This window comes from Clinocottus analis, unplaced genomic scaffold (assembly GCF_023055335.1).
Source record: "Clinocottus analis isolate CAN_PGR_092001 unplaced genomic scaffold, fCliAna1.0.p SCAF_13, whole genome shotgun sequence".
NCBI classification, from domain to species: domain Eukaryota; kingdom Metazoa; phylum Chordata; class Actinopteri; order Perciformes; family Cottidae; genus Clinocottus; species Clinocottus analis.
The window spans coordinates 13,690,724-13,701,769 of NW_027175854.1; the positions used below are offsets into that span (position 1 = coordinate 13,690,724).

The 11,046-nt window shown below is 45.3% G+C and overlaps 2 protein-coding genes across 2 annotated transcripts; both read left to right on the forward strand.

Moving 5' to 3' along the window:
* Nucleotides 1-1,270: 1,270 nt before the first annotated feature.
* Nucleotides 1,271-4,993, forward strand: ccdc82 (coiled-coil domain containing 82). Its single transcript, XM_068574782.1, has 2 exons — nt 1,271-2,137; nt 2,294-4,993. Exons 1-2 carry the CDS (start codon nt 1,574-1,576, stop codon nt 2,459-2,461), a joined length of 732 nt encoding a protein of 243 aa, XP_068430883.1. The 5' UTR covers nt 1,271-1,573; the 3' UTR covers nt 2,462-4,993.
* Nucleotides 4,994-5,891: 898 nt separating this feature from the next.
* Nucleotides 5,892-10,794, forward strand: thap1 (THAP domain containing, apoptosis associated protein 1). The gene is made up of 3 exons (XM_068574468.1): nt 5,892-6,056; nt 7,819-8,011; nt 9,272-10,794. Exons 1-3 carry the CDS (start codon nt 5,986-5,988, stop codon nt 9,668-9,670), a joined length of 663 nt encoding a protein of 220 aa, XP_068430569.1. The 5' UTR covers nt 5,892-5,985; the 3' UTR covers nt 9,671-10,794.
* Nucleotides 10,795-11,046: the final 252 nt, after the last annotated feature.

An 11,046-nucleotide genomic window follows, 5' to 3' on the forward strand; every position in this document is an offset into this window, starting at 1 on the left:
TAATTCCACAGAAAGCAGAGCAATGGTATACCCTTACAGTTGTGTTTCTAGCCAACTGATGAATGTAAGTCCAATATTCACTCTTCTTTTAGTTTGGTTTCCACTAGCTGAGGAGAGAAAATGTGTCTCTTTGGGTTTCTTCACTAGCTGGTCGCTACCTGTCTCTTAGCAGTGGGCCATCCAGGGAAACCATATCAGCAGATAATTGATTTCTGAGGTCTTCTGGGCCAAATAAAATAACTTCAGTATTGTCAGAGTTCAGCAGCAGCAAGTTGCAGGTCATCCAAGTTTCATGTCTTTAAGCCACGCTTGAAGTTTAGCGACCTGGTGGATTTCATCTTGCTTAATCGACAGATACAGTTGAGTATCATCGGCATAACAATGAAAGTTTATGGAGTGTTTTTTGATAATATTACCTAAAGCAAGCATATATAAGGTGAATCAAATTGGTCCAAGCACAGGACCTTGTGGAACTCCATGACGAACGACAGTGTCATCGAGGCTTCATCGTTCACATGTACAAACTGAGATCGATCTGATGAATAGGACTCAAACCATCTTAATGCAGTACCTTTTAATACCAATCAACTGGTCTAGTCTGTCATAAGATTATGGTCAATGGTGTCGAATGCAGCACTAAGGTCTAACAGGACCAGTACAGAGATAGCCCTTTATCTGATGTAACTAGAAGGTCATTAGTAAGTGTCACCAGTGCTGTCTCTGTGCTATGGTGCTTTCTAAATCATGTCTGAAAGTCCTCAAATATATAGAAAGTCACACAGCTGGTTTGAGACTACTTTCTCCAGTGTCTTCGAAGGGAAGGGAAGAGATAGGTCTTTAGTCAGCCAACACCTCTAAATCGAGAGTGGGCTTCTTAAGAAGAGGTTTGATTACAGCCACTTTAAAAGACTGGCTTGTGGGGCAGTTGATTGCTTTTCCTTAAGTCTAGTTATGCTCTAATGGTATTAGGCTCGTTGGAAAGAGCTGCTTCTCGTCTGGAATCCGCACCTGTAATACCTCAGCGCCCCACTAGAGGGTCGCGCCCCTCAGTTTGGGAACCACGGTCTTAACAAAACATATTTGTTTAAGAATTTCGTATTGTAAATTTAATTTAAGCTGTTAACATGTTGTTCTGTTTTAATGTTGGACTAATTTATTTTTCAATTTTATTATTGTTTTAAATACATTTTAGCTCCGTTTACAAAGGTAGTGGCGGCTCGTGGCCGCAGGGGGCGCCCCAACAGAATGTGCTGTAACTCCTTCCAGCGAAGAAGTGAGGGCCACAACAATAACACTCAGCTAGCTACACTGGGAAGAAGATCTACGAAATATCCAGCAATTAGCTCATGAATCCGATTTTAACACGTTTAGGCAGAACGTCTCCGTAAGTAGTCCAGAATACGAAGTCACATCGAGGCGCCATGTTGTGTTGCTAGCAGCAGTAGCATGCTGTCGTTGTGACGCGGAGGCAGTACAAGCTAAGTTAGCTGCACCGCTAGCTTGTTTACAGACAGCTCGGTTCTCTTCTCGGGTTTCTGTTTAATGTCACTGGGCTCTGGGTCCGCGCGCAGACATGGAGAGCTTATACAAGCGGAAGGTGTTCGCATCCATGCGGAAAACCAAAGTGGACGCATCGAAGAACAAGCGGCAGATTGGCCTGCCCGCCTCTATCCTGGACGACAGTGACGAAGGCTCCTTCTCCTCCTCCTCTTCCTCCAACTCGGGCTCAAGCTCCGGATCCCAATCCGACTTCGAGAGCTCTCCAGGGGAGGACACCGAGCAGGAGGGCCCGGCGCGCAGCGATTCCGGGTCGACTTCTAGCGACGCCAGCCGCTCCGTGACCCGCAGAAAGCGCTCGTTCTTGGGAGGCGACAACAGCTCCTCGTCTTCCAGCCCCGGAGAGGAGGACAAGACGAAGGGTGGGAAGCGGGAAAGGAGCGCGCCGAAGAGGCTGGTGCAGCCCAAGAAGCGGAGCAGGCTGCAGAGGCAGGATGAGTCTGACTCCGACCAGGTGGAGGAGAAGCGGAGAGAAGAGGCAGAGAAGGAGAAGAAGAGGCAGAGACACAGCAAGCTGCTGGCGCTGTCACGGAGGATGAAGGCCCGGGTCCCCAGCCGAAGGTGGAACCGCCTGAAGCAGGTACACACAGTCCCTTCACGGGGACTGCAGACCCGACTGCATCCATGTCATGGCTCAACCACATGGACTGAGTCCTTTCTGAAAGGTTCTTCTAACCTCTAAACTGTCCGTTTAAGCAACTAACAAATCAAAACTGACATGTCTTTGTATTTTCAGGGTGGAGACGATGACGAAAAGTTCAAAGAAGGTGAGGATGAGGATGATGGTGATGAAGATGTGGGCGAAGGAGAAACCACCAACAATAAACAGGCTGATGAAGCAGGCAGAGGGGAAGAGAAGGACACAGAGGCGGTGATAGAAAAGGAAGAAGAAGAAGAGCAGTAGGAGCGAAGCAGTAGATCCACACCGTGATGAGAGCACAGAGTGAAATGTGAAGAACTTAATACTTAAACCATCTGAAACTGACTCATACCTGTTAGATTGTACAATCTTCCTTTATCCTGCAGCATTTAAAATAGAAAACAAAAACACTAAGAACTGGAGTTACACGGTCATATTGTGTTGCCACAGAAACAAAACATTGGTGACATGCAACAAAAAGATGTGCAGACGATTTCGACGTTGATCAGTAATGACATATTTTGTAATGAAGCAGCTTTAGAGGATGCTGAGAGAAGTGTCTCATGGATATGTGACTCACTGTCATAGGATCATTGGTAGTGGTCTACCCCTGCTGGTCTACTGACATATCATGTCATGTCACTTTTATTTATACATCTCCACATTAAAACTCCCCGTTATTGATTCCAGATCGATGTCATGACTCCCATGTTACACCGACAGGTGCAACTTCACACCGGCAGGTGAGCATTGTAAGGTATATATGACGGTATTTTAGTTTTTATTACATTTTTATATAAATGCTTCTGAATGGGTAGAGCACTGGTATAGCAACCACACGGCGTCACGTCAGCCATCCCAAAGTCAATGTATGTTATCTTTTTACTTTGTTATTGCCATTTAATGGGGCTATTTGCAGAAAACACGCAATTCCAATGAATAGAAAATAAATAATATTTTCATTTAAACACTTGCATTGATTAATAACTCTTGTAATTAAAAGTTATAATAATGTTTTTTACACTGCTCAGAGCTAGTGTTATGAAGTTAAACAGGTAATGATGCCCTCTTTAATATCTATTTTATATTGAAAAGTGAAAACTGTTTTTAATTCAAGTTTCTCGCCAAAATCTAAATTTTACAAGATAACATTGAACACATCATCATATTAGCATTTTGATACACCTAGTCTTTTTTTACTGAGAAGGGCTTGAATGCACCATGCAAGTCAACAGAAGCACTGCAAAGCTGTTTAGCTCCAAATCAGGTCCCAAAAACTGCAGAGGAGTCACATGTGTGAATATGAATGGCATAAAACTGATCAGCCCATTCGGATCGTCTCCGATCAATCAGAGAGTCCTGATCGGCACAGACTCATCATGTCTGAGGAAAAGTCGTATCTCTCTCTCTCTCTCTTTCTCTCTCGCTCTCTTTCTCTCTCTCTCTCTCTCTCTCTCTCTCTCTCTCTCTCTCTCTCTCTCTCCTTTTCTTCTTCCATTCCTAGTTTGAATGCAGAACCATGAACGTCTTAACCTGTATTGATTATTGACATGTTCTAGTGTTTTTGACAATAAGAAGCAGCAATGTTGTGCACCATGCTAGCTATTTGACCATTTATGCTAGCTATGGTAACAAATATCCATCGTTCTTAATTTGTTCTGAAATGATTATTATTTTTAAACTGTGTTAAGAGGTTTTATCTCTCAGGGGACATCTGCCACATGTTGTGTGAACAAATCATTCGCCAATTACTGGCCTTTAGTGGAAATTTCAACATCATAAAAATGTTTTTCAAGACCAGGGGAACTATAAAATAAGTTGTTTGTGGTGGCTGAGAGCTCCTCGACCAGCTAGTAAGAGGACCTATTATTTTGTCACACTACTATTCCCAAAGGCTAAGAATAAGCTTTCATGCTCAAATGAGTGACATGCTTTTCATAACAGTCATATGCCAGTAGATCAACAGCAGTGTACCAGTCATCAACAGTGGTGTGTCACTCAGAATTGACAATTCCAAAATAAGTGCGCATGCCATCAGACACTTTGTAACGACAGGCTGCTGCTTCATCAGTGTAGCCGGCTGTAATGTCAGTGCATATGCAGAGGACATTAGTTCCTTAACTGTTATAAAGACAAAGGCACAAGAAACATCCAACGGGAAAGCTTGACTCTTGTTTAGTTCCTCGTCCCTTTTCACACAGCCTGTTCAAAGCGAGACTATTGGGTCTTTACTAAGCCTCGTGGTTCTGTATAAAAGACACAGAGACGGGTGAACAGTTGTTCCACCACTAAGCCAACAGCATAGGAAGTCAGGAAGATGTCTCCATTAAAGGGACAGCGGCATGGCGGGACAACACCCACACACTCTAGTGTGTCTCGTCACGCCTCTGTGCTCCTGAAGTCACACACTAGGGCATCAAGGATGGATGATGTGATGTTCAACAGCGTCATGAATACAGACACTCTGCTTTCTATGATCCTGAAATGATGTGTGTTGTAGTGCACAGTGCACGCCACCAGGGGTTAACCGCCACAGCACAGCTTAGCTGAAAGAATGGCGACTACGAGTGGGGATTATGTTACTGGATATGTTTGGGAGGTATTTTGAGTTTAGACTTAACTACAAATACAGTTTATAGCCAGGTCATTTTGTTCTACTGCCAGTCTGCCATCAATACCCGCTGTGTTTGCACCGTTACTGAGGCTCACAAGAGAGAAAGACCTGTGAACATAGCAGTGCAGTGTGTGTGTACAGTTTTGGCTATTTGTCCGTGAATAAATGCTACAACCCCTCAAGTCCCAAGCCAAGTCCCCGTGTCTTGCTTGCCACCTGCTGATGGAAGTGAAAGTTAGCAACAACTTTGGCTCAGGCTCACCTTAAGGTGGACACATTTTAGTCACATGTTTTTTTTTTTTCAATAAGAAGCATCTCTTCTGTGTTTTGTTTAGTGACCCCTGTCTATGCCTTGTATGTCAGAAAGGTTTACTGATACTGCACAAGCCTTTGTTTGGTTCAGTGTAAAAAAAGAGAAGCAAACTGATGTTTGTGAACGATAAGACAATGTCAAGCTCAATGGTCCAACAGCATCCAGAGCTTTCAACTACATCTCACTCTGGGTTTACTTGTTATTACATGACGTACTAGGTATGGATGTTTGAGCATTGGTCAAAGAAGGTCTGGCATTGGATGTGATTGAATGTCCAAAGACCTTTGACTTGTTGTGACTGCCTTATCGAGACATTTCTCCTAAATGGAGAAATAAGACTGCAATTAGAAAGAAATGCACTTGCAGAAAGCATTTCATGTAACTCAATGTTAACATATAAATAGAACAGGAGAAGAAAACCTGTGTTTCCTATATACATCATGAATTAATGGCAGCCCTCTAAAAACCCGTTTGTACTTTTCTGTTTCAGTGTTAATGTATGAATTGATCAAATTTCCCATCGCAAGAGTTCAATATTATCTTCATTCCTTATTGCATATAATTATGAGATCCAGATCTCTTAATTACAAGTTATTTTTTAATTTCTATTACGAGACTTAATAATTATGACATAAATTCAAATTTGTTTTCATTTTGAGAGCCATGCGCTGCCTGTCTCGTGAGATACACCGGAAGCGAAATCTGCCCAATCAGATTAGTAAACAGGGCGCGTCACCGGATCTCCGCCGCCATGATTGTTACTGGCAGCGAGTGAAGGCTGCGTGAGGGAGAAGAGCTCCACGTCCGTGGTGAGGAGGAGCGACAGCGGCGCTTCGCGGGGTGTCGGTCCGGTGAGCCGCCATGGTTCAGACGTGCTCAGCGTACGGCTGTAAGAACCGCTACCACAAAGACAAGGACGTCTCTTTCCACAAGTAAGTGCACGTGAAATTGCGCTAGTTAGCGCTAGCTGTCCGCACGCGACCACCTGCACTGTACTAGTGCCGAGCCGAGGATCCGGGTCACCACTGTGCCGTACTGATCCTAATGACCCGGGTCACCACTGTGCTGTACTGGTCCTGAGGATCCGGGTCACCGCTGTGCTGCATTGGTCCCAAGACCCGGGTCACCACTGTGCTGTACTGGTCCCAAGGACCCGGGTCACCACTGTGCTGTACTGGTCCTGAGGATCCGGGTCACCGCTGTGCTGCATTGGTCCCAAGACCCGGGTCACCACTGTGCTGTACTGGTCCCAAGGACCCGGGTCACCACTGTGCTGTACTGGTCCCAAGACCCGGGTTACCACTGTGCTGTACTGGTCCCAAGGACCCGGGTCACCACTGTGCTGCACTGGTCCCGAGGACCCGGTTCACCACTGGAGTGTACTGGTCTTGAGGACCCGGTTCACCACTGGAGTGTACTGGTCTTGAGGACCCGGGTCACCAGGTTATTTATTCCCTCAAAAGGAGTAATGAACGAGACACTTTGAATCCAGACTTCCTGTCGTTCCGGCTGTGCACCAGCACCGGGTGACTATGATGAGCTGAACCAGAAGCCGCCGGCCCTCCTGCAGGCTGCTGGTCCCATATGAAGCCAGAAGTCAACGTTGACTGATTTCTCAAGTTTCTTGCGTACTTTATGAACGGCACTAATGTATTTAAACTTTTTTCCCCCTAAAAACTAACTAAGTATGTTTGTTTTTGAAATCTAAATAAATATTTCAAGATCTTTCTGAGGCCTAACCAAGTAGTTTTGTTGCCTGAACCTAACTGAGTTGTTTCCTGTGCAGATGAAAGTTTATTTTGAAAAGAGTGTGTGCGCGTAAGAAGCTGGAGAAGTGGCCGATTGTCCGGCCGATCTTGCAGAGCTTCTCAACGCCGATTGGCTTTTACAACTCAGGGTTACAGAAGTTTTTTGCAAGAGTTAAAATATTTGAACTTGAATGAATGAGGCAAAATTTCCGCGCCCGGCATAAATTTGTGTTGATCGCATCCATTGTAATCTACTCGCGAAAAAAAAAAATTAAGCGACATTAGGCCGTAACAAAACTGCAGACTTAAATAATCATTGGGTATACTTTAATAAGCATCACAAGTTAATTGAAACAGCAGTTACTGTTGCACACCGCCAGCGCTGGCAGACATCGTCACGGTCATGGAGACGCACTTGAAAACAAGAACTGTGTCCTCCAAGTTACATTTTCTAAGTCAAAATTCATCAGCGTAATAATTCCAATAACAGGAAATAATGTGAGGTTAGTATTTCTTGTTGAACAGCAGTTTAGCTATTTCGTGGAAAGTGACCTCTAGGTGGCCGTGTGACCTCCAGGTGGCTGTGTGACCTCCAGGTGGCTGTGTGACCTCTAGGTGGCTGTGTGACCTCTAGGTGGCTGTGTGACCTCTAGGTGGCTGTGTGACCTCTAGGTGGCTGTGTGACCTCTAGGTGGCTGTGTGGCCTCTAAGTGGCTGTGTGGCCTCTAAATGGCTGTGTGACCTCCATGAGGCTGTGTGACCTCTAGGTGGCTGTGTGATCGCTAGGTGGCTGTGTGACCTCCGGGTGACAGCTCTGTGTACGACCAGATGTCCTCTGACAGGACCATGCTGGAGCTAACATTGTTGGCAGAGAGGTAACTTCCTACAGAAGGAACACATCTTGAGGTAATCAAAGTACATTTCAATATATTTCTCATTCTCACAGGTTTCCTTTGGCGCGCCCAGATGTCAGTGCTAAATGGGTGGCGGCAATGAGGAGGAACAACTTCAAGCCAACAAAGTACAGTAACATCTGCTCGCAGCACTTCAGCAAAGACTGCTTCAAGAGGGAGTGCAACAACCGAGTGCTGAAGGAGAACGCCGTGCCATCGGTCTTCACCTTCAACCTCAGCATCAAGGTGAGGCAGCGCTCTTGAATCGGTTCTAGTTCCTGAGTTCACAAGTGATCTATTTCTAATGAGTTTACAAGCAGGAGATGTACTCCTTAAAGTAAAACAGGCTGCACCACATACGCTGGCTCTTAAGTTATTACTACATGTTTACACTGGTGAGCTGCCAGGCTTAAGGGATACATTTTAACTTGCTAATAATATTCAAAGACTAGCTCACCTGTTGGTGAGTATCACCAGAGATATGACAACCCAACCAAACCCGCCAAAAGACTTCAATTTTTAAGATTTTTTCATAACTTACGTTAGTAGATTTTCTTTCAATAGAAGGTCATATTAGAAAATACTTTGGTTGATGTTTGGATTATAACTGATTATAACTAACCCAAAAGGGGCAATGCCTTTTCTCATGCATCTCTTAAGAAAATTATCAGAATGTTACCAGATCTGTCTTTGCAATTTCTCAATAACTGTTTTTCACATCAATGAATAAACATTAATTATGAGTGGAGCTTAAATAGGAAAATTAAAATCCCACAGTTATGCATATATTTATGTAATTATTAGTCCAATCAGCAAAAATATATGTGCCAAAGACTGTCATCTTCTAAAACATGTAGGTTACTATGCACATCACGTCTTATGTCAGGAGCAGGAAGAGGAAACTGGAGCAGCCAAACTGTGTACAGTGCGGCCCCATTGGTTTAAGTGTACAAAGAGAAGCACACATCGATAAAGCAAACAAAACCAATATGGGGAAACCTAGTTGATATATTTACTGGGTGTGCATAAGGTCATTCCTTCTGTTGAAGAAACTCCTCCAGGTCCAGAAGTTGCTGTGTCATGTGACCTTACAGACTGATCTGAGCCAATGAGTGGGGCCAGATACGAAGGAAAGGAAGCTCTTGTGCTGAGTGTCGGTACATGGGGTCAGGGTTACCACCACGATGCCGCCCGCCGGTGGCTCACACGGTCACCGCCGTACGCGGCATGAGCCAGTGGAGCCCGCTCACATGCACTAGAGGTCAACACGGCCCGCAGAGCTCTGGAACAACGTCCTGTGCTCAGGGAGACGTTACTCTACTGTATCTCCACATAGTAACTAGCAGCTATACTAATGTTGTGACTATCAGGTCTCAGGGTTTCTACTCCTCCTCTGTGTCAGCGCGCTGTCATCAAAATGGAACTCTTAAGATAAAAGAGTTGTGGTTGAGTTAGCCCGACCATGAGATGTGTTTAACTTCCTGTTCCCTTCTTGCTGTCTGCCAGGCCGAGGCCCTGGAGGATCCCTTCCCCTCAGAGATCCACTTCCCTCTGTCTCTGCCCCTGAGCTCTGACCCGCTGGTAGAGGAGGAAGAGGAGGAGCCGGGGAGTCGCCTGCCCGAGAGCCGCTGCGACCCGGTGGCCGTGTCCTGCGACCACAACTACACGGCGGAGGACTCTGCCCGGCAGAAGAAGCGCATGGAGCAGCTGGAGGAGCAGCTCGGGGGTCTGAGGAAGAAGCTGAAGACCACGCAGCAGAAGTGCCGGCGGCAGGAGAGAGAGCTCAAGAGACTGAAGGCGGCATGTGAGACGCCGAGGGCCGGCCGCGAGCTGCCAGCAGCTCTTGGAGAAGGATATGTGATTTTACCCAAACACGTCTACTACTCACTCAAAGGCATTAAGTAACACAACAGAGAGGAGCGGTCACGATGAGCGGCAGGTGAACACCTGCTGAAGGTTCACCCTCACAGCCTCGGCATCAGCTGCCAGGCGAGTGGGGCGGCCACGCCCGAGCTGACAGCTGGAGGGCCATCTTGTTTGGGTCACATGATGTGGAGAAGTTGAGTCTGATTTGGTGTTGACAACTAACTCCTCGCCTAAAAACCCAAAGTTCTGTTTGGGCTGTGGTCACTTTAAAGAAGACCTGTTATGCGTATGCTTATTTTCAGTTAGTTTATAATGTTACAATGTCTAATGTTCATCTTTAATGTGCCCAAAGTGTCAAACAATGAGGGAAATTTACGTTGCACACTGGAATTTAGATTGTACTCCTAATGTTCTCCAAGGCTGCGTTTAGTCTTTCAGTCTCTTCTTTCTCACCAGCATCCCTGATCCTGTCTGTGATGCTGCCGTCAGGATGCTTTCTGTCTTTCAGAACATAATAATACATTTTATTTGTATTGTGCTTTACAAGGTACTCATGGCACGTCACATGGTAAAGACAAACAATAGAAGCAACAACAATACAAACAAGAGAGATGTCATCACAGTCAGAAACCAAATAAAACATAGCTAGCATGTCAGGTAAAAAGCAGATGTATGTAGTTTTAAGTGCTGTTTTGAGGGTGAGTGAGGGGGGCGGGGCAGCAATGGAGAAGGCCCCGAACTCAGGTCCAATGCTTGGACAGAGGGGAGGGGCTTAAGGTGTCGTTCAAAAGAGAGGGATCAAAGATGATCAATGTGGTGTGTGTGTGGAAGAGCAGGTTGTTGACTTCTGTCTCTGTGAAGTCTCCTGCTTTGTACTTCAGCCAATGGCGGCACTGTGACCTGCAGCCGGGCGGCTGGAGGTGGTTTTGATGAGCTGCAGAAGCGACTCATCAAAGCGCTTCATCAGAATTGGCTGAACTACTGCAGACCTTACAGGAACCAGGGCTCTGTGTCCTGGGACTGCGATGACATCATAGGGGGGCGAGGCCACGGGAGGGATCGGGGTAGACACGAGGACCACGTGGAAGATTTTCAATGTTATTTTTGTCTGGATATTTATTTTGATTTGTATTTCATTTTAGTTGTTTAAATTTGTTTCTTGTTAATGTTTTTGTGTATTTAAATACATATTTTCAGAATGTACTCTCGTAATTTGTTTTTGGATTAAAAGCAATGTACCATTTTGTTCATGAATACTTATTACACATTAGTGTCTAATGTCACCCTGCACACTGTGATCATAGTAATTACCATAATTCATGCATCAGCTGGTATTTTGCAAGTGAGAAGAGGTCAAATATCGTACGTGCAGATGAAGGTGCTTTTATTTTTAATGCGAGTTGAGGTGTACTATC

Coding starts and splice junctions, on each gene's coding strand:
- ccdc82 (XM_068574782.1), top strand. CDS start 1,574: ATGGAGAGCTTATACAAGCGGAAGGTGTTCGCATCCATGCGGAAAACC. Junction 2,138..2,293: donor GGTGGAACCGCCTGAAGCAG/GTACACACAGTC, acceptor TTGTATTTTCAG/GGTGGAGACGATGACGAAAA.
- thap1 (XM_068574468.1), top strand. CDS start 5,986: ATGGTTCAGACGTGCTCAGCGTACGGCTGTAAGAACCGCTACCACAAA. Junction 6,057..7,818: donor AAGGACGTCTCTTTCCACAA/GTAAGTGCACGT, acceptor TCATTCTCACAG/GTTTCCTTTGGCGCGCCCAG. Junction 8,012..9,271: donor CCTTCAACCTCAGCATCAAG/GTGAGGCAGCGC, acceptor GCTGTCTGCCAG/GCCGAGGCCCTGGAGGATCC.